Source organism: Capsicum annuum, chromosome 4 (genome assembly GCF_002878395.1).
Source record: "Capsicum annuum cultivar UCD-10X-F1 chromosome 4, UCD10Xv1.1, whole genome shotgun sequence".
Taxonomy (NCBI): domain Eukaryota; kingdom Viridiplantae; phylum Streptophyta; class Magnoliopsida; order Solanales; family Solanaceae; genus Capsicum; species Capsicum annuum.
The window spans coordinates 211,481,339-211,505,436 of record NC_061114.1 but is presented as its reverse complement, the minus strand read 5'-3'; the positions used below and the strand labels follow the sequence as shown (position 1 = coordinate 211,505,436).

The 24,098-nt window shown below is 30.1% G+C and overlaps 1 protein-coding gene and 1 long non-coding RNA gene across 18 annotated transcripts; one reads left to right on the top strand and one right to left on the bottom strand.

The window, feature by feature from the left end:
* Positions 1-11,122: 11,122 nt before the first annotated feature.
* Positions 11,123-16,822, top strand: LOC107867440. Of its 16 annotated transcripts, none has more exons than XR_007054602.1 (9): positions 11,319-11,648; positions 13,759-13,909; positions 13,989-14,028; positions 14,119-14,201; positions 15,076-15,424; positions 15,492-16,224; positions 16,315-16,390; positions 16,466-16,575; positions 16,651-16,822. It is a non-coding gene; the product is annotated as an uncharacterized LOC107867440 (long non-coding RNA). The 16 variants fall into 16 exon arrangements; XR_007054600.1 differs by having other exon boundaries at positions 11,323-11,648; positions 15,492-15,825; positions 15,973-16,224; positions 16,466-16,822; XR_007054598.1 differs by having other exon boundaries at positions 11,325-11,648; positions 15,492-15,825; positions 16,049-16,224; positions 16,466-16,822.
* LOC124897715 lies at positions 12,063-23,270 on the bottom strand. Of its 2 annotated transcripts, none has more exons than XM_047410969.1 (2): positions 22,720-23,270; positions 12,063-12,393 (listed from the first exon to the last, which is right to left on the bottom strand). In XM_047410969.1, the coding sequence occupies exons 1-2, from the start codon at positions 22,967-22,969 to the stop codon at positions 12,320-12,322; spliced, it is 324 nt and encodes a 107-aa protein (XP_047266925.1). In that variant the 5' UTR covers positions 22,970-23,270; the 3' UTR covers positions 12,063-12,319. The 2 variants fall into 2 exon arrangements, with proteins under 2 accessions (XP_047266925.1, XP_047266926.1); XM_047410970.1 differs by lacking the exon at positions 12,063-12,393 and adding an exon at positions 18,059-18,341.
* Between the last annotated feature and the right edge of the window lie 828 nt (positions 23,271-24,098).

The window sequence follows — 24,098 nt, the reverse complement described above, 5'->3', positions numbered from 1 at the left end:
CACTTTGTTTTGGTGAACAAAAATTAATTAAAAAATATTAAATTATCTTTTATAAAAATTTAAACATGCAGATCAATAAAATGAATTAGGAATAAATATTTCTTAATAATAAAATATCAATAAAAATTTATAATAATTTTTGTATGATGAAAAGTAAGTGTGAGTTACTAAAAAATTAGAATATATGCAATTGAAGTATTACCATAAAATGAATATTTATATGACAAAAGTAATTGTGATTTCATTCAATGTAAGTCAATTAAGGAAGCATGACAAAGTTGATTGAGAAATATAAATAGAAAATGAATAATCAATTAACAATTATACACACATATATATATGGAAAAAAAATTCTACCAACAGCAATTAATCTAGAAGTTCTAATGTCATAACAATTTACCATTGTATAAGAAGGTTACACTCTGTAAAAACTAATTAATTTTTACCATAACATGTTGGAGAAGATGAATTGTGAAAGTGATTTCTGCCACAACTTATCTTGTCGTGATAATCGCTAGAATCTCAATTTACTTTGAGTATTTTTAAAGACTTATAAAAATTTATCTTGCTTGAAATGCAATGAAAATTTTAACAATAACATAAAAATCTCTATATATAATAAAACAAAGAAGTTTGAATAAAATTATGTCAAGTGTCATATTAAGAATTAGCCAATGAGTACTTTGACAACAAAATCTATTTTGTTGGCAACAAAATGTATTTTAGTGATTAATTATTTATTTTAAATATATCTTTCTATATATAATAAAGCAAAGAAGTTTGAATAAAATTATGCCAAGTGTCATATTAAGAACTAGCCAATGAGTACTTTGGCAACAAAAATCTATTTTGTTGGCAACAAAATTTATTTTACTGATTAATTATTCATTTTATATATATATTTAAAATTTTTCATATCTATATATATAATAAAGCAAAGAAGTTTGCATAAAATTATGCCAAGTGTCATATTAAGAACTAGCCAATGAGTACTTTGGCAACAAAAATCTATTTTGTTGGCAACAAAATTTATTTTACTGATTAATTATTCATTTTATATATATATTTAAAAATTTTCATATCTATATATATAATAAAGCAAAGAAGTTTGCATAAAATTATGCCAAGTGTCATATTAAGAACTAGCCAATGAGTACTTTGGCAACAAAAATCTATTTTGTTGGCAACAAAATTTATTTTACTGATTAATTATTTATTTTTTATATATATTTTAAAATTTTCATATTGTGGTAAAAAATATCTCTATATATAATAAAGCAAAGAAGTTTGCATAAAATTATGAAAAGTGTCATATTAAGAACAAGTCAATGAGTACTTTGGCAACAAAAATCTATTTTGTTGGCAATAAAATTTATTTTACTGATTAATTATTTATTTTATATATATATTTTTAAATTTTCATATTGTGGTGAAAAATATTGAATGAAAACTATTATTTATTTTTATTCTATTATTTCATATTTCATATTGTGTTAATAAAAAAAAATCTGAATTGACTCCTATTAACTCACATTTGAATTTGATAACAAATAATTTGAATTTGAATTGACTCATATTTCATATTTTACTAGAAGAATTTTCATTCGATATATTCTAAGTAATCTATATGTAAAACAATATCCATTCATATTTAATGAAAAGATTTTTATAATTAAGAATAACTATCAATGAGTAATTACACTATCATTCTATATTAGAAAATGAATAAAAGATAGTCTTGAATTTAAAAGGAGGGTAGATTGAAAATAAATAAATATTAATTTTTTTTTAAAATGAATATTACTACACAGAAAAGATTGCATAATGTTAATCGAAAATAACTACTAAAATTACATTGTCCTAATTAACATTCGAAGTTAAATAACATTTTGCCTTACAGAGTTATTCTTTAATTGACCAATTATATAACCTTATATACGTCTGTAAGAATAATTTTGAATTTTAAAATAATCAAATTTGAAAAAGACGTTTCATTTTGATGAACAAAAATTAATTAAAAAAGATTAAATTATCTTATATAAAAATTTAAACATGCAGATCAATAAAATGAATTAGGAATAAATATTTCTTAATAATAGAATATCAATAAAAATTTATAATAATTTTTGTCTGATGAAATGTTGGTGTGAGTTACTAATAAATTAGAATACATGCAATTGAAGTATTACCATAAAATGAATATTTATATGACAAAAATAATTATGATTTTATTCAATGTAAGTCAATTAAGAAAGAATGACAAAATTGATTGAGAAATATAAATAAAAAATGAATAATCAATTAACAATTATACACACACACATATATATATGGAAAAGAAAATTATACCAACTGCAATTAATCTAGAAGTTTAATGCCATAACAATTTACCATTGTATAAGAGGGTTACACTCAGTGAAGACTAATTAATTTTTGTCATAACATATTGGAGAAGATGAATTGTGCAAGTGATTTCTGCCACAACTTATCTTGATAATCACTAGAATCTCAATTTATTTTGAGTATTGTTTTAGAATAGATTTTATTTATTTATCAAGTCAACTAAATATACATATTATGTTGCATATTCATTTTATTTTCTACATGATTGGTGAAAATTTTATGAACCAATATTCATGTACTTTATGTTTTATAAAAAAAATATAATCTGTACTCTTTGAAGATTTAAGTTAGTGATCTTTTAATATGCCATATATTTTTAAAGACTTATAAAAATTTGTCTTGCTCGAAATGCAATAAAAATTTTAACAATAACATAAAAAATTTACAAGTTATATATTAAATATGAAGAAACTAATATTGATATTAGATAGTTGATTTTTTTGCATTGCAAATATTGTTACTTTTGATTTTAGTGAGATGATAATATGATTTCAAAAATTAGTAAACCATGATACTAAATTACTAATCCATTATATTTCTATATATTAGGATTAACACTTGATTTGTCTATACTATACTTCTATATGTCATGATAACAATTAATCATGTTTATCTTTATATTTATAACTCTAATTTTAGATTATTGTACATATTTTGGTGCAATAATTATTTTGATCTACTTTGTACAGTATACAGGATAAAGATGAATAAGATTAATATCTTATTGCACTGGTGAATATGAGGGGTTAAATATTAGTTGAATGTTCTAAGATGGGAGGGAATTCAATTTCGATAGTGATTAATATTTATAATTCCATTCAAATTGAGAAAGTATGATAGTGTTGATCAAAAATAGAGTTGAAGAGTGAATATTCAAACCTATGAAGGACTAAATCATTTATTCAGAAAAATAATATACAATAAGATTCATTAATATTTGTTGGTCCATTATCATAAGAGAATAAGTGAATGTGCAAACAGGTTAGGACTTTAGATAATGTTCTAAGTTATTTGTTGAAAAAATGGTAATAAAAAAATATGAGAGAGGAAAAATTGATTATTATTGATACTTTGCTCAAAATATTTGCCTTGATGCAAAAATATTTTATATTTATAAAAAATATACTATGCCTAAGATCGTGCAAAGGAATATAAAATCTACTTTAAAAGAAAAATCTATTAAGAAAAAAAAAATAGAAGGGGAAACTCCTTTCTTCCTCTTAATAAGAGGGTGCAAATTAAAATATTTAATATAAAAGAATTTAAATTTCAAGTTAAAATTTTAGAAAGAAGCCTCATGTGCATAACTCTAAAACATATCTTTCATTAGTTCTTTATTCTTTCTAACCAAATTTAGAAGTAAGTCACTTAGCTAATAATAATTATGTCAAAAATGTATTTTCTTTTGTCATTATAAGATTTTATTTTTACAAAATAAATTAACGTAGATCACAATATTATCTAATATTCTCAAATAATTATATTATAATATAATATTATTTGCACGCGGACACTAACTTTCGAAAAGAAATATTTAAGTTTTATGTAATTAATGATATTAAGTTCAATATTTTGATAGTTATTTTTTGTATTGCATAAATTTATTAATTTCAAATATGTGAACAATATTGAATAATTTTATTATTATATAAAATAAATAAAAAAATATTTTTTATAATTAATTTCATTTAATATCAACCGCGCATCGCGCGGGTACTAATACTAGTTATATAAAAATCAAACTTTTAGAAGATTGAAAATACGTAATTGATGAAAATTCACATAAAAATATATTTATATACTTAAGAGTGTATATATTCAATTACATAAATTCTACTCTTAAATATTAGTAATGTCCATAACTCTTAAGTCTTTCATATTCATAACCCTCAATTAATTAAAGTTCAAGAAGACCATTTTTTTCTTAATTTTCAAACTCTAAATATTTTGTTAATTGTTTTTATCTTCCTTTATAATTAATGTAATTGATTTGTATTAAGTAGAATTTATATCTATATATAATTGAAAAAAATAAATTTCAACTCTTAATAATATCATTAACTTCATGACTTTTAAATTTTCATATTCATAACCTCCAATTATTTAATTATAGAATTTAAGAAACCTTATGATGTTCCTCCATTTTCATCTATATAAAGTCATAATATTTTGTTTCATGAGACCCATACTCTAGAACATCCTTTTCGCTTAAAAAAATTGCACATTAATTTTGTATTTTTTTCATGTATTTACTTATGGTTAACGTAAAAAAAAATTTAGGTGTGTGTGTATATCAGTGTTCATGAGTATGTTCTCTATCTGTAACTTCTATAATATGAACTTTCATGATTTTTTTATTATTGTAAATTTTATAGAGTTTTGAAAGGTTGATCGTTTGTCAAAAAGACTATTGAATAATAGCTTAAAAAATTATGCACTAATTTTGTATTTCTTTTTTTGTCCATTTTCTTATGGTTAACGTAAAAGAAATAGGTATGTGCGCGTGTGAGTGTTCATGGCTATGTTCTCTATATGTAACCTCTATAATATAAACTTTCATAATTTTTTTATTATTGTAATTTTTATAGGCTTTTGAAGGTTGATCGTTTGTCAAAGAGGCTATCGAACAAGAGCTTAAAAAATTGTATACTAATTTTACATTTTTTTTTCCATCTATTTTCTCATAATTAGTGTGAAAAAAAATAGGTGTATGTGTGTGAGTGTTCATGTGTATGTTCTTTATATGTAACTTCTATAATATGAACTTTCATGATTTTTTTATGATACGAATTGCAATATGCACATTAAGGTTGTTGTAATATGGAGTTAATCAGTATATAGTGTTGACGACTTAAAGAGATTTATGCTATTGAAATTGTTTTATATATAATATGAAAGAAATTATCTTACCATCTTAGTGCATTTATAAGCACACATAAGTACATTATTTCAAATTAAAATCTCAACTTCATTCAATACGCAATAGAAATAAAATTAAATTGTTATTAGAGAATATATTTTAATTTATCGATAAAGAATATATTATCCACCATTTAATAAATGTTAGATTGTTAATTTTTTTTCTTTTATGGAACAAAACATTCTTCATAATATAATTATAACAAGTTATAATATTACAATTATATAATAAATCTAAAGTGAATATAAAATTGATCAAATAAAATAATTATTTTTTGAACACCGTGCGAAGCACGGTTAATTTCTCTAGTTAATAAAAAGAATAAGGGTGAAAATGAAAATATGTTTTAAAAAAACACTTTTAATTGACATGTGTAGTAATTTCATTACACCAAAAAATTAAAATACCAAAAAAGCCCTTATAAGGACTACCAAATCTCAAGATTCTCTCTTATATATAAGTATAATATGGCTGACTATCAACTTTGTAACATGTACTATATATATCACATACACGAGTATATTACCTCGCAATACAATGTATTTCATATATACTCTGATGAATTACCATTTAATTTAGCTTACAATATTATATTATAACGTCAACAATATATTATTACCTTGATCAATCGATCGTATGATATTAATAACATATTCAATATATATAGTTGATCGACTATCAACTTCAAAATATGTACTATATACATCACATACACATGTATATTACTTCTTAATACAACGTATTTCATATATACTCTGATGAATTATCGTTTAATTTAACTTATATTATGATATTATAACTTCATCAGTATAGTATTACCTTGATCAACCAATCTTATGATATCAATGTATTCAATATACAATTGAATACATTTAATTTTTTTAAAATATAAAAATTATTTATTTAATAGTAAATTAAAAATATCAAATATCGATGGACAGTGTCATTTTCATAAAGTTAATTTTTATTTAATTTTAACAAAAGGCACACTGCCCATCATATTTTGTAAAAAATACGAAAAAATAAAAAAATAATTAAAAATTACGACGGATAACGTCGCTTTTCTATAATTAATATTTTAAAAATAAAAAAAGTATAGCAACGTTGATCGTCAATTTTAATAAAAATAAAAATTAAATTTAAAAACTGGCGGACAACGTCGCTTTTTATCATAAGGTTAATTTTTATTTATTTTTTACAAAAGCAACACTGTCAGTCGCTTTTTGTAAAAATACAAAAAAATAAAAATAATTAAAAATTGTGACGGATAGTGTTGCTTTTCTATAATTAATATTTTAAAAAAAATTATAGCGACGTTGTCCATCAATTTTAATAAAAATAAATAAGAATAAAAATAAAATTTAAAAACTGACGGACAACGTCGCTTTTTATCATAAAGTTTTTTTTTTTAACAAAAGCAACATTGTCCGTCGTTTTTTTTTAAATGCAGGAAAAATAAAAATAATTAAAAATTGTGACAGATAGCGTTGTTGTTCTATAATTAATATTTTAAAAATAAAAAATTATAGCGACGTTGTCCATCGATTTTAATAAAAATAAATAAAAATTAAAATTAAATTTAAAAATCAACGGACAACATCGCTTTTTAAAAATTATTTATTATTATTTTTAAATAAACAACGACGCTATCCGTCGCATTTATTAAAAAAATTATAAATTATTTGTTAATTAGTTGACAGAATAATCCGCAAAAAAAAGCGACAGATATTAAGATGTTGGCCGTCGATTTTAATAAAAAATAAAAAAATAAAATTAAACTGAAAAAGTGATGAACAGTATCACTTTTCTCGTCGCTTTTTAAAGCGACACAGTTCGTCGCTTTTTTGTGTTGATTTTGGGCTTTTTTTAATAGTGTATATACTCGATAAGCTGAAATTGCATGATATTCTATCTAATCACCTCTTCCTTGTATTTTTCGATCTACTTATTCTACTAGCCCCTCACACCTTCTCACTGAGTCATTCACAGGAGTGGACCCACTTTGTCCAATGGAATGTCAAGCGACACTGCTTCATCGGTAAATTTTTCTAAATATACATATTAACTAGACACAAGAGCGCGTACAAGTATGAGCCCAACATAAATTATTTTTTTGTCCCAATTTATGTGATTTTATATGATCTTTAAATATTTTAAATTATTAATTATTATGATATATAATATTTTTATAGAATTTTTAGACAATATATGTTATTATCGCTGATTCAATTTATGTAGCCCTGATGTAATTTAGAGAATCAACTAAATTTTTATATAATTTCTAGATTTTTATATGTGTTTTAAATATTTTAAGTTATTAATTATTGCAATTTATAATACTTTTACATAATTTGCAGATAATATCTGCTACTCTCTTTGTCTCAATTTACGTGACACTGATGAAATTTAGAGAGTCAGCCGAATATTTTATGTATACCTTTACATATTTTGAGTTGTTAATATTGTGATTTATAGTATTTTCTACTATTTTTAAATAATATACATTACCCCTATCCCAATTTATGTGATTGCAATGGTATATGAAAAATCAATCATTTTTTTTGTATGATTCTAATTATTTTAAGTTGGCTAATGCTTTTTTGATAATTTCTTAATGATGTATGTTATTCTAGTCATTTCAATTTATATAGCATTGATGGAATTTGAAGACACAATCAATTTTTTAATATAGTTTTTAGATAGTATATTTTTAAAAATATTTTAAATTGTACAAAATTACTACAATTTATGATAATTTTATCGTCATTTTCAAATAATATATGTTACTTTCTTTGCCCCGAATTATTAGAATTTTGAGAATGAGCTAAATATTTTAGTCTTTAAATATTTTAAATTGTTAATTATTGTGATTTGTAATATTTTTACATAATTTTAAAATATATAATATAAGTAAGACAAATAAATTAAAATGAAAAAATTACAGAACTTTCAAAAAACATGTTCCGACCAGGCATGTCTTAACAATCTATGTATTTGAGTCCTAAGTGGCAATACTAACTATTTTCTTTTGCCTCGTTTTATGTGGCAGCATTTCTTCTTTAGTCCATTTAAAAAAAATTCTCTTTTGCTCTTAATAGAAAGATTTACAGCTGCATAAATATCTATAAATTATTTTAGATAATAAATTTGAAAAGAATTTCTAAAGTCAAGATTAATGAATTTTTTGGTACTAGTTACAAAACTGCAAATTAAATACCACGTTGATTAGTTATGTTTGCTGGAAAAACAAGCACTATAAGAAAAGCAAATAAAGAAAAAATTATTTGAGTAATGTAATTATCACTTCAACCTACGTTATGTGCGAATTTGGGACACAGATCAGAGAAACGGCGACAACTACACGTGTATGCAACCGGATTCATATATTTCAGTAAAAGAAGTATGAATTTCTGGTCCATAAACTGAAGGTACAAGACGTCTAGCATCTTAGTACAATCAAAATCAGAGGATAAAATTTAAATAATATCAATAAGAGGTTTTGATCGACAAGCTGGGAGTACAACTGTCAACTCCTTCCAAGCACTAGAGTTGGCATGGTGGTTCAGCGCCATGTCCCTTAAACAAGAGGTCGGGGGTTCAATCTCCACCTCTGGCGAATGGAGTAAACTCTGTGACCAGTTAACTACCGCTTAGTACGCTGACAGAGGAACGAAGGATTGTTCTCACGATTGCCGGGTGTGGGAATACCTTGTGAAACCAAAAAAAAAAAACAACTGCTAACTCCTTCCAAGATTCTTGTGTATATTAGTAATACTATTCCTACAGAGATATTAAATGAAATGACATTACATAAAGAACACTACACTTGGTGTGTTGGCGTGAAACTCTCTTTTAGTGTATGAGGTGGGGGTTCAAACCTCAATGATGCAATTTTTTACAAACTTTGCTTTTAAATTGTGGTTCATAGAATTGAATCAAGACTTCTTCTAACTAAAAACTAAGCTACCCCAATGGTCGAGGATATATCTTGCATAAAGAAAGCGATAGATAAACTTTTATTCTCTCTTTTATAAATATCGACACTGTTTACTAAAAGTTTTGTGTACGCCATTGGACATTCGGAGTTTCTAATCTCTTCTTTTGATCCAAATAATCTCAGTTTTACTTCTTGACATTTTATCCTCTACCTAGAGAAAACATTCTATATATTATAAGCCAACAATAAAAAGACCATCACTGCACCATAAAGTTGTACCAACCGAATTTTATAATGATACCATTGAGCCCTGGACTATCACATCATAGAATCGTTGTACATCAGTATAAAATGTACAATGGACATTTTAAATTTATTGCATTTTGTGGTTCTTTTTAATTAGTTGTTGAATACGTGGAAGAGTTTTACATCTATGTGTTGACCAACAACTGCTTATACTATATATTCAAAAATTGCGTTTCTCCCATTCTCCCATTTCAAGAAATCCATCAATGGAAGATTGAAATTGTTGCGATACAAGTCACTTTGAAGGTTCAATTTGGCTTTATTGTGCTTTCGGCTATTTTGTATGACTTTTCTCCTCCTTCTAGCTTTGAAATTTGTCACTTTTTCATCCCAAAATATGCCTGCTGCTAATCTTCTAGCCGTACTTGTGTTTGTTTTCCTTTTCTTTTGAAAAATTTCTACATGCATGTGTACAATTCTGCCTTATTTAGATTGACTATTTGAAAATAAATACATACGTACGCAATTTATATTTCTGATTTTGGTTGTGTAAATTGGTATGTATGGAGTGAAAGGAGACTTCTCTTGAATTTGTTTTTTGCTCAATGTGATTGATCCTATAAATGACTTCCACCGTTACAATGTTGTTATAAATCGATGCACCTAAGGTGCTTGTTGAAAAGAAAATCTTTTGTGATTTACTATTTGATTCTTTAACTCTCAATATTTCAATGTTTGAATAGTGTGTTACGATCCATTTTCGAAATTAGTCAAAAACGTTCCATAACTTCGTGGCGAAAATTAAAGAAGAAGTCTATTTGATTTAATTGAAAAATAATTTAGAGTCGGCACTTAATTTTTAGAAAATTAAGAAAACTATTTAACAAAGGTAATTTTTTTAAAAATAAGGGTTCAAGTAGGTGTTAGGCACTTTCGAAAATCCACAAAGTCTGATTTCCGACGGATTAAACTTATTTGGCTAATTTTAAAAACTTTTTAAGTTGTAAAAATCTTGAATTTATTTTTAAAAAGTCTTGAATTTATTCAAAAATATCATTTAAAAATGAATAAAATTTATTAAAACTTGTCCAATTATTTTATTTCAAAGTAATGCAATAAACTAAATATCGAAGTTTCAATATAATTTTAATTTTAATAATTTTATTCGGATTAATACTTTAGGCTAAAGAATTAACCAAATTTTTTAAACGTGGATTTAGAGCTGATAAAAATTATGAAAGGATATGGGTAAATCCTCAAGTCATTCTTCGAGCTTAAATTTGTAAAAAATAAAGAAATAATAAATAAATGAATAAATAAACATAAAAATATTAGATAACCATCACAAACGAATAATTACAATATAATTTGCTCCCTGAGAATTTATCTAGAATAAATTAAACTACAAATAAATAATCAAACATCAATTAAGATTATCCAAAAAAGCTTTAACCCTGAAGCCGAACAAGAAAACATTATGCTAAAATCACTATTAGAAATGATAGTTATGGGGACAATTAATTAGCGATGGTTAAATAACCGTTACTATAAATAAGCTATAGCGACGGTTACAACTATCGCATATTATTATAAAATGTATTAGGACAATAATTAAAGATAATCATCGCATAAGCTCCGAAACCATCCCAAAAATAAAATCTATGATAACAGATATTATAACTGTCCCAATAGATATCTACGGTAACAGATATAAAGTCATCCCATATTTTATATCAGCTAAAATATGAAATTACGCGAGAATTTTTGCTCCAACACTGATTTTACCCGCCTTTTTTAGTAATTTTTATTTTTAAAAAATTAAAATAAGTTTTCTCTCAGACTCAATTTAGGACAAGTCAAATTGTCGGTCTAGGGTTAGGAAACCCCAATTTTTTCTCTCTCAGCGCCATTTTTCTTCTCTCCAGCGCCGACAACCATTTTTCTCGTTCAATACTCGACAACACCTGGCCGGAGATATATAACAGCCTCAGAACATGGTCGGAGATTGAAAAAATGATGGCCTCTTCTGTGATTTTAGTGATAAGTGATAAATTTTAGTAGGTCTATGGCAAGATTTCAGTGGGTCTTCTTCTCTGGTGTTCTTTTGCGATTTTACTTCTCCGAAAAAGGTCTTCTTCTCAGGTAGGTCTCCGATTCTGTTCTTTAAATCATTATGTTGGGTGTTGTTTATTTTGCCGAATTGTTGTGTTGGGTATTCGTTATTTTTGTTGAACTTGATGTTGGTATTCATCTTTTTGCTTTGTTTTTGCTGAATTTCATGTTGGGTGTTGGTCATTTTGCTGGATTATTGTGTTGGGTATTCGTTGTTTTTGCTGAATTTCATGTTGGGTATTCATCATTTTGTTTTGTAACTTGTGGAGATAGTAAGTATGTGGTGGGATAGTCTAGGTGTGCTAGAAGGTCCAAATATACCACTGTTATGATAAACGTAGTCTACTCCCTTTAGTGACTTAGTATAACAACTCTGTGTGGGAATTACACTGTCGTGGTATCTGTCGGCTGCATAGATTTGTTAGTTCCATATTCAGCTTATTATTCTTTGAAGCTCATTGTCTTAGATGATATATTAAACAGCTGCCTAGGTAAATACACCACCTCCGGAAAGCACTTACTTCTAATGGCTTAAGCTTTACTATATAGACCACAAAAAAGTCCAGAGGTTAATCTACCAAAAATATGTAACTGACCCCCAAAATATAATCCCCCAACTATGCATTATTTGTTTTCAAATACATTGAACCCTCAGGCTAAGCCAATTGCACGAAGTTTATGTAGGAAATCCCAGTATTTATTTAGCATATGATCACCCGGCTGTACTTAATCCCACTTGCCTGTACAAAATATTGCATATGCATCAGCTGCATACCTGGAAAGAAAAGGACTTAAGTCAATTTGTATACCTGAAAAGCAAAAAATTTATCAAGTCAGTTTCTCCAAGCTAAAATATAATATTTACTCAGGGACAAATGGTAGTTTCCCTCACTTTCCAATACCATGCAGCTGCGTGACATGAGTCCACCCCTAGTAAGTCCACATATCCACCACATCATTCTTATTTCCGTCATTGACGGACAAAGCTTTAAGTTTTAAAGTGAATCTGTAACACAAAGGGCAAAAGGGCAGCCCGGTGCAGTAAAGCTACCGCTATGCGCAGTGTCCGGGGAATCAAACTTGAAATTCCAAGTTCAAATCGATTTGTTGTTAAAAGGGTTGGAACTTAGAAGTACTCTAGAGAAGGCGGATTTTGATGAATTGAACAACACATTTTTTTGGTTTGATTTTAATTTTGGTTTTGGTTTTAGTTTTGGGTTATGCTTTAATGGAGATTACGGGGTTTTTTTTTGGCAAAAGAGGTTTATTTTTGTGGGTATGCTGGTCTAAAATAGGAAGAAGGATTGACTCTATTTCAATTTAATAATAAAATTGCCATGTAGGAAATTTTAGGATGGAACCAAGTCGGTTAACAGATGAAGGGGTAAATATGAGCCCAAAGTTGGATGGTAAGGGCAAATTTGTTCAAAAAGTATAACGAAGGGAAAATATGATCCTTTAGTTAGAGTACAGGGGAAAATATGACCCTTTTTCCCATGTTAAATCTATGCATGATTTTTCGTATAGATACAGATAATCATAACACGGCATGTCTTTCACTAAAAAATCCATAACATGGACAAGGGCACTACAAAGCATAGTCATAAAGTTCAGTTTTACCATGTTAGGTTATGTGTAACTGCACATTTAGATACATATATATAAGTATTGTGTTGCATTGATCAAACAACTGAACTAAAGTATGGTTCTCAGACTCTTCAAAAGTACCGACCGGTGCGTGTCAGATTCTTCAAAAGTGGTGTATTTTTGGAGGACCCAACACAAGTAGTATAACATTTTAGGGAGTTCGAGGAATTATCAAAATAAACCACAATTACATTCACATACATTTGTGGGACATGGAGATCATCCCAGACGGGAATCCGTAGTTGTTCCTGTTATTTTCAGTTTGATCATTTCTTAAAGAACTTTGTAACTCTGCAACTCCAGCACCACAATCACTCTTCACCCTCGCCCTCTCTCCCCCCTTAAAAAATGTTTCATGCATTTATCACCTCAATTATATTGATGGAGCATGGCTTTGATGGTAAATAATAATTTCCTTTTGGCCATTGGGTCTTAAAAAAACAGTGTAATTCTGTGTAAATGTCTTTTATGTTTTATCAATTTCCTACTCCAGGTGCCACTAAGCGATATTGGTGCCTTACAAATTTTGGGTAGAGTCATGTGGATCAAATAACACAACTACTGAGTTCTAGGAGTTTGGGGGGAAAAGGCTGCAAAGACTCATATTCAACTACGAGTCTTCAGATCATCAACATAGTGACTAGGTAAAATAACTCATTAAGAATTTTTAGTTCAAATTTTGTATTGCTTAGCTTCAAAAGGTGATGTCTTTTGTGGATGTAGAGTGTGACATCACAGGAACTTGAAAGATGGGAAGCCATTGGTATGCTGCTATTGATCCCTCGAGTCACTAACTTTTTCTCTTATATTATCAAATGCACCATACAACTTACCAGTTTTTATTCATATCCAGGGGAGATTCTTAAACTGAATCCCAGTTACAAGCCACAGTCTGGTTATACGCCTATACCAAAGGAGGCAAAAATCCTGGTACCTGTAAGTTTAACCCAATTTTCCAACACTCTGTGCTCCTTTATTTTCTCTTCCAATAGTTCCCCCACTGGGTTCTTTCAGTTGATTCTTAAATTTTAGAGGTCTTATCAACTGGAACAAGATTAAGGATCATATGTGTTACACTTCTCCTCGGCTGAAAAATTACTACTCCATTAACTAACTATAGTTACGATCTTATAGGACTTGAGTATGCATAATATCAATGAGAGTGAAGTCCTATCCTTGTGAAACAATTTGGACAAACTATGGATTTTGGAGATTTATGGAGAAAATAGTTATTTGTTGTTCTCATCCTCACACTAATCCTTGCTACTTTTACCAAGATACCCTGCAGGTAGTTTCACTTCTGATCAACAATCAACAGGAAAAGAGAACAGAATTAGCTGCGGCTTACATACTGTTTATTAAAATAGGTCCACCAGTACTTTTAAGTTAATGCAAAACAATAAATTAGTTGATACTTTCACATAATAATTAAGCAGTTAGCTGCCTGCATATCCCCTTTTCTTGCACACGAAAATCTGCCTATACATTACTTGAAGGTCTAAATTTTGTTTGCTAATTACCCATAAGATACTGCTGTTTAATATGCATAAAACTTTATCTAGCCACATAAACCAAACATCTCAAGAATCATAAGTTTGTTGAATACTAAAGGAAGGAAACATTGGCAACAATTACCTGCACGCTAGTGGTGCAATTTAGAATAATGCAAATAACCAAAACCTTCCAAGGATCATGAGCATGCTTTTCTTGAAGGATATTAAAGGGGGATTCATAAATCTTCTATATGAATAGTTGTTTGAACACAAATTTGTTTTGTACTAATCAGGTTGTCCATAAACTTTTTATGCAGGTTTGGATAAAAGTGAATCAACAAAGGCCTTCAAAAAATAACAAAAGAGCAAACAACAAGGAATTTACTAAACCTGGATCGTTATTAGCCATGACAAATAGAACATGAAGATTATTGACAACAAATGAAATATTTAAAGCTATACGATCGGAGAAAGAGAATTTTCTTGAATTAATTGGAAAACAACAACCACCAGTACAACAACCAGCATCTCAAGAAGTTGAACAATCTATAGTGGAGTATCATGTTGGAGAGGAGCAACATGCAGATGATGTGCAACATGTAGAGGATCAAGTTCAAATGGCTGATTCATCCACTTCGATAATAGCTGAACATTCAGAAGAACAAGGTAACATATAACTTAGAAACTTATTGAATTCATTCGTGACTTCTAATTTTTTTCTATTTTCTTATAGTTGAAAGGCCTCCCACTAGAAAAACAAAAGTCAAAACACAAATGTACAAGGTATATAGTCGACAAGAGAAAAAACCGCTCAGACTAAATCGGCAAAATCAACCCGTTGGTCCTAGTAATGAACTTGTAATTGAGTTAGTCAGCTTGGCACATTGGCGAAGAATGCGATCCTTTGCCCATTGGATATATTTGATTGGAGGCTGATGGATACTAAAAAGGATTTATGGGATTATACTCGGGTTTCTAAACTCACTGTGATCTCCAGTGCTTTGTTTCCTTTTATTCTGTCCTTCGAGTGTGGCAGGACCTCTCAAATTTGAAGGGGATTGGTATTGGTAAGAAAATCAAAGGCTTATATATTTTAAAGAAATATGTGGAACCAGTTAATATATTGACTGTTACAAATGGGGTCATAATATATAGAACATTTTTAACCAGTTAATATATGGAACAATAGTAGTACAAATCCTTTTTTGGTGCAGATTTTTTTTTTGTTGTTGTCCTACCTGAATGACACCAACTTCTTGTCAAAATATCATATTCCTGATGCTGCCGCAGAAGGCTGGGTTTTGGAAAGACTTCGAGAATCTTGGAGAAAGCATAGAGTTGATTTGAAGGAAGGACATTACGATCCATATGACAATGATGAAGTTTGAATGGCGAAAAGGCCGGAAAGTGTTTCAAAATGTCAATTTAAAGAGTTTCTCATATATTGGAAGTCTGAAAAATTTCAGGTAAAACGTATTTCAACATTTGTGATCATATTACTATTAGTTCTATAGATTCATTATTACATTAGTTAATGTTATTGATTCATTTTGCAGAAAATGTGCAAAACAAATACTGAGAATCGAAAGAAGCTGAGGCAAAAAGAGTGTTGCTTTTATTCGCAATAAATTGGTGTGTGCTCTTATTTCTTATTGAGTTTTAACTTGTCATTTAAGTGGTTTTTTATATTCATTTTCATATGAAAAGAAAAAACAGAAGGGGAAACTTTGTCGCTGAAGGATATGTTTGCGGTCACAAGAGCAAGAAAACCTGGTCGTACATACAAGACGTCAAATGAAAGCACCACTAGTAAAATTGTATGAAACTTATCTATTTTAAGTTTATATTGACATCCAGTTCTTAATTTGTAATACTTGAATATGATTTATTAGGTTGAAATTAAGGAAATTAAAACGCAACAGGGTGTAAATGACCAGTCTATTGATGCATTTTCAGCAGTCATGGGTCCTGAACATCCTGAATGTGTAGGATTGTATGGAGTTGTGGTTACAAAGACTTTCTTGAAAAGAATAAATGGAACTTCTGAACCAACTTTAAAGGCCACCAATGATGTCGTGCAACAAATGCAAGAAAGGATGCAAAAAATGAAGGATCAAATTAAGAAACAAAAGAGAACCATTCGAGAAGTTATTGCAGATGTAATTGCTCAATTTCAGAATGCATGATTAATTGATTCTAAGATACAAGCAGTTGTCGTGGCTCATTTTTCTCGCGAAAAACGAGATTCGACATGACCACTCTTTTTAGGATTGTTTAAAGCAAAGTGTGAAGAGTCTCCACCTAACGAATTAAGGTGCGTTAGGACACCGATCTAGACTAACTACAAACGTATTTTGTCGTTTTAGTCTTAGTTCACTAGACCTCAAAAAGAATGTTTTAGGCACCTTTCGAGGTCCACAAAGGCGGTTTCCGACCAAATTCATATTTTACGTGATCAAATAAAGGTGTCTTATTTTATTATTAACTTAATGTTTAACTAAGTGATAGAGTAATGAATAAACAAATATGTTATTTTGTCATTTCTAATTATTAATCACCTAAATGATATAATCAATAAAACATGTAAATAAAACAAGCAAAGAAAGAGAAATGGCATAAATTATAATAAAGGGGACTGCATATATAATAAACTACCCACCCCAAAAAAATAAACATGTGTAGTAGATAAAAAGATAAATTCAAAACAACAAAGAAAGGAAAGTTTTTGGTTTCATTCGAATCAGAACCCCAACTTGTTTAATCCTTATTCGACCCACTAGCCGAATTCATAAACAAGTAACAATGTCAAATATCGTGTAATGTCTCTGGAGATCATCACTTCCGAATGACTATGCGTCTCACCCCACCTAGGTTGGTTGTCAAGCCTAAGAGCGTTCTAAAAGAAAGGATAAAACTAACGTTTTAAAAATACCTATCGTCCCACTTGTCATCCAAGAGACATTGAGCTTTGCTAATTCGGATTTGTGGTCTAGACAAATAAAACTATGTTTTCCTAGACTCAAAGCGCCTAACACATTGGATGTCACTTAGCACATAATAATCTCAAGGTAGCCTTTTGTTTATTAAAAAATTGATTAATGTGATTAACATGTAAAGACAAATAATTATTTTTTTTAGTTAACCTATAGACATGATTTCTAAGCGAGAAGTAATTGCTATCAATGTGTTGCCAATTTGTTAAGAGAGCATGTCAAAGTGAAGTAAATATGTCAAAGAGTTGTGCTCATGTTGTGCAAGACGTGTTGTAAACTAATGATAGTGTAGGAAGTTGCAAACACATGTTGAAAATTACCGCAAACATTTTTAATATTAAAAAGTTCATTAACACGTGGGAAATACATCGTTTAATGCTTGAAAGTGAATTAACACGAGGAAAATATATTAACATGCTGAAATTAATGTGAATATGCTGAAAATGCCTTGACATACTTAAATCTTATGCTGAAAAATGAATTAGTATGTGGGAAAATTGTAACGACCCGAGTCTGCACCCCAGAGCCACACGATGCTTACGACCCCGAAAGACCACAAGCTAACCCATGACTGGTACCTGCTGTGAGCACTGAATAATAATACTGAAATAATATGAAAAATGGGCTGAAATGTCATAAGGTTCATAATCTGAATACTGATAAATATAGTACTGAAATAACATCTGAAAATTGAATACTGTCTAAATTAGTCTAGTCTGAAAAGCCTCTAACTGAATAGTCTGAAAGTGGAGTTGTAGGACAAGTCTTGATACAAGAATTACAAGGATGACACAAAACACACTTCAAAATCAGTCCACAAGATCAAAGATCCGAGGACCCTTTTGAAGATCACACTCAGATTCAACAAACAACAAGAAGAACACAATGTATTGATGTGTTTATCACCTTAAAACAGCTAACAACAAACTATGTTAACAACAACAAGATGAAGAACAACAAGTCACGAATTTGAATTACAAGAACACAAACGATTACAACATAAACAAAATGGACAGATAGTTAGACCTTGGTTGGTATAATCTTAAGAATCCAAGAATATGGTAACCTTGGACCCTTAACACTACACACAACAGTTAACCTAACTCCTACGTTGACACAAGATGAACTTTATCTCCTCTAAACACCAACGTCTCAAGCCAACATTACAACACAAGTGATATCCACACTAGTTACCCTCATTTCGGTGTGGTGTCTATTCCAAGCCCTACAACTAAAGCTGTTTCATGTTTCAAGTCTTACATCAATGAACAACTAATGAGAAAAAAACCTAAAATGTTCTATTTATATTCTATTACAAGACAAGAAAAAATGACAATAATGCCCTTAAAGGGTGGGGTGGCCATGGAGTGCATTTGGACCCAAAGAAGTGACCAAAATACCCTTAATAAAGATGACCAAATCATGACCCATTAAGTGTTGTCCAAAAACCGTGAGTCCTCAAGTCTTCGATGCTCCAAGCAATCTTCCACACACGGCCTTGCTTGTGCTCAAAATGGGTCTTCCTTACATATTCTTGTGCCCTCGGGATGACCAAGTCTTGAGCCTTTAAATGATGACCTCCAATCATGTCTTCAACAATTAAGGTGGCCATTTGACTTGTATCAAGCCCCCAACTAACCCTAACTACTTAAATACTGAAGCTAATGAAAATACTGAAATAAAAGCATATCCTCGATAGAAGAGGACTCAATACTGAATCTATTACTGCTATCTGAAGCTGTCTATGTGTGGTCAGAGCCTATGAAATGATACATCATAGAGTAAAGAAAGAGTATGCATCAGTACGTGGAATGTACTGGTGTGCTAGATAAGGTAAGGTTGAATGCAGGGCTTCATATGGATGAAAAGTAACTGACTAATGATATAGAGTAACTGAATAAGAATATATGGATAACTGAAGCTATTGTAAAATACTGAGTATGCAATACTGTGCATATACATGTATACTATATCTAAGCTCTTACTGAAGCTGAGTACTGATTTCTGATACTGAGTAACTAAAATCTAAGATTAATGATAACTAAATTACTGATATTGAGTGATTGTGTCTAACAGTCCTGATTGTGTAGAACTGAATTGAGTTCTATACTGAGATTGAGACTGTGGGAGGTAATCATCTAACCGACATACCCCAAATAAGATAACTGAGGTCTAACCTATAACCTCAGTTGGAAGGGTGTCAATACCATGCCATGGTTAAAGACAACTGAAGAGTCACCCTCATTCGGCAGGTGCCCTAAATGAGAACAGTGGTACCTTCAACTGACAGGTAAAAATACCTCATCAATCCTCAACTGGCAGGTTGATGTCTCAACCTATGCTGGCTACGTAGTTCCAGAATGCAAGGACTACTTCTAAGAAATACACCCTCTACTGGCAGGTGATCCTCGTCCTTGGATTCACTCGGTGCTAAATCATACTCCCAACTAAAGACACTGATTACTATACTGAGCTGAACTGGACTAATACTGAGTTTCACTGAGTTCTGTAATTAGCTGAGTACTACTGATTGTGACATTACTGAGACTATTCTGTAACTACTGTAGCTCTAGGTAAACAACTAGATTTTCGAGTATCGAATACCCCCCAGGACTCTATAGCATAGAAAGTAAAGCATGACATGATCTTGAAAAGTATAACAATGTCCACTTTTTCATAAGTCATTCATAGAGACATTTTATCAAACAATTGTAGGGCATACGCTTGTACATCTAGTAGCATGTCATGATTTCACCATTTAATTCACATGGACACTCTATCAAACATTTGGAGAGTACAACTTAATGCATATAATCATTAACAACACATAAACATTGTAACTACAATGCCCAAACTTGCAAATTCAAGGGTTATAACATGGGAATTACACAATTTAATATACATACTATTTCAATTTCATGGAACTCACAATTAATCATGGATTGAAACTCAATTAATGTCATGAACATGAATACAATCCAATTTAAGCATGTAAATCATGAATCAATAAGCTTGTAGTTTTAAAAAAAGGTCCTTGGACTCTATGGGTGAAAGAACCCATAGATGAACACCGAACATACCTGAGAGGATTAATTCTTGAAGGTTCCTGGAGGATTTCTTGAGATTTGTTCTTATTTCTTGAAGTTTGTAATCCAATTTAAGCATGTAAATCATGAATCAATAAGCTTGTAGTTTCTTGAAGCATATTTAAATCTAATTAAATATGCTAACATGCTAAAAATCATGCTTAAAGTTTTAATATGATAACATGCTAAAAATCATGCTTGAAGTCAATTTAATTTAGTATGTCGGATTTAGTTAAATCCTAAAATCAAGAATTCTACATGGATCAATTAACAAATCGTGGATTAAGTGTTAACGATTCATATGTTAATAAATCCTAGGATTATGTGCCTAAATGATCTACGTAGTACGTAACACACATAAAACCTAAGTTGTGCTTAGTTATACTATTCATAGAGCACGTAAGTCCCCGCCCACAAGCAGTCCCCAAATTTTTTATTACATCGGATTTATACAAAGTTATTACATCTGCATGAATAAAAAATAAATCAATGAACAAAGAAAAAAAAGGTGCAGCCCTCCCACGAACTTTTCGGTGACTCATCAAATACCCGAGACCGTCTATTTACACCCGTGAGACAATATTTAATAGCAGTATAAGCGAGAATATGACATAACATAGCAAGCAAACACTGAATAATTCCCATAAACATATTTATTAACATCGTCATATAAGGTATAAAGGAAATTACGTCGACAGAGACTCACCGGTTGATGATAACAAACAAGAGTAAGAGAATCAAGCAGCACAGGGTCCAAACACAAATCGTCATGAAAGAATGAAGTGTGAATCAAAAACAGTAAAGTAATATTCTTTGTTTTGAGAACAATGCTTAAAGCCCCTTTTATGTGGAGAATAAAGAGAGTGTAGAGATTCTCCGTAGTGTCATCCTCATTTTTTAGGAGGGGTTGTTTATATAATGGGGAGAGTAAATAAGGGAGAAATAGGTAATAGAATCAATTCAATGTTGATAAGAAAGGAAAATAAGATATTCTAGGAAATCAATTAGTAAACTGAATCAACTGAGTAGAAGGAAACTATGCTAATCAATCAATTAAGTGAAAATTTTCTTTAACTAAGTGACCCAATCAATCAACGATAACGGTAAAAGAGGGAAAAATAATTTAGAAGAAATCAAATTAGTAAAATAAATCAAATATGATAAGTTATCATAAATGCACCCACACAGCTTTTCTAATAACATAAATAAGCAATGATGCAAATTAGGCCAAGTAAGTAAATTGGCAAATTAGGTGAGGAAATCACGTAAAATAATTCACCCAAAAAATAAAATAAACGTTTAGCAAGGTCAATCAAAAGATACTTTCCTTAATGTGGGAACTAAGTCAATTGTAAAAAATAAATATTCAGCAAAGTCAATCACAATGTTTCCTTTTCCATAAATGATAAATAACATGTTGATCGAAATATATCATAATAAGATGAGTAAAATTAGTATCAGCCTTAATCACAATGAACAAACAAGATCAACATCAATTAATCCGCCACAATTGTAAAGAAATCTGTCCAAACAGTTAATCACCAAAATAACATGATATATATATTAAAAAGATCAGTATTTCACAGGCACAAGTTTTGTATTCGAACGTATCAAATAGGCTTCCGACATCCCATTCAATAGCATTTCAGCAGTAAGACGATCACGTAAATTTAATAATGGAAGAATATTAATATTCACTCATCAAATTAGGGTTAAATGAAGGGTCGCAAAATTTGGGCATTTTCACATATGTCAATTAGAAGGTATGGGAAAACATGAAATTAAAAGAACTATGTCAAAATTCATAATCATATTTCGTCAATGTCAAATCTACAAATTAGACAAAAAGAGAAAGAGTAGGTGAAATTAAAAATACGCAAACCTGGGACGGATTTATGAGAATTTGTCGTGAACATTTTTCCCGAACTCGAACCGGTTGGGCGGTCGGAGGAAAAATAATTCACCATCGTAGCACGGAGGAACAACGGTGGCAAGGTGACACGGCTGTTGGTGTTGGTGTTGGTGTTTTGAGGGGGGTTCGTCGATGGAGATGGCTGCTGGACAGACGGAGAATGGGATGGAGGGGGCGATGGCGGCGCTGATGGTGACGGTCGGCTGGTCTCGTCTGACATGGACTGTCGGCGGTGGCTTTATCGGAGGCGGAGGCGGAGGCGTAAAGGTTGAGGGAAAGGCGGCGACTGGTTTGGCGGTGGTGGCTTGGATTTGAAGCAGCAACAGCGACTGGGGTTGGGGTTTCGTTAGTGGTGGCGAGGAGGAAGGGGGAACGGAGAGAAAAAATGATCTTGGGGTTTTGCCGGCCATGGGGAACCGATGCCACGGCGGTGGCTGGTCGGCGACGCTGAATGGAGAGAGGAAGAGGGACAGATAGAAGGTGAGGTGGAGGCGGATGAAAAGAAAAAAAAAGAAGGTTAGGGTTTCTTTTTTTTTAAAAAGGAAATAAAAGAATGATGGATCTCAGCCGTTGGATCAGTTTTGATCAGCGATTAAGATTAAAATTATTTTAAAAAAGGGTCAAAAATGGAGTGATATCAATTTGATTAAAATTAACATTAATTGAGTACAAGATGGCTAGAATTCAAATATATAAGAGAATAAATTAAATTTGGCTGCTATTGTAATAATGACAAGAAAAATAATGAGACGTCGATGTAAAAATTAATGTTACATAAAATTATTATAAAAAATTATCGATAATAATAATAATAATTTATTTATAAATTATGAGTGTACATATTTATAAAAAATGATTTACGAAATACTATGCAAATTGTTATATTTAAATTAAAAAATTGTAAAAAATGATGATAAAAATAATAAAATAATTTTGTATGTTTTAAAGATCATAAATATAGCACATCAATATCTGTTCGATACAAGAATAATGTGTACAAAATGTTGAGATTTGAAATCAATAATTTTGATAAAATAACAGCCAAAAAAAGTGTCGGGCGGTCAAAATTAGGTGTCAACAGCGGCATTGTTTATTCCTTCGCCAAGAGAATCTACCTCTACACTTGTAGCCACAGATAGAAACAGTCAAAACTGTCAAGGTTAGTGTTTGAAATTCTGAATTGTACTCCAATTCATTTAGTGGCTGATACTGTTGTTGTTGGGATTGTATTGGATGATTATTGATGGTTGGTAACTGCGTATTTTATATCATGGTCCTATAGGCCAAGTCAATTTCCTAAGTATGGGTTGAAGATTTTGTTGTAGTTCAAGGTTCTTAAGCTAGCCAAA

Excerpts from the sequence above, each read along its gene's own strand:
- LOC124897715 (XM_047410969.1), bottom strand. The coding sequence starts at position 22,969 with ATGTCAGACGAGACCAGCCGACCGTCACCATCAGCGCCGCCATCGCCC. Across the intron at positions 12,394-22,719 it reads TTCTCATAAATCCGTCCCAG|GTATGCAGCTGATGCATATG; the intron begins GTTTGCGTATTT and ends TTTTCTTTCCAG.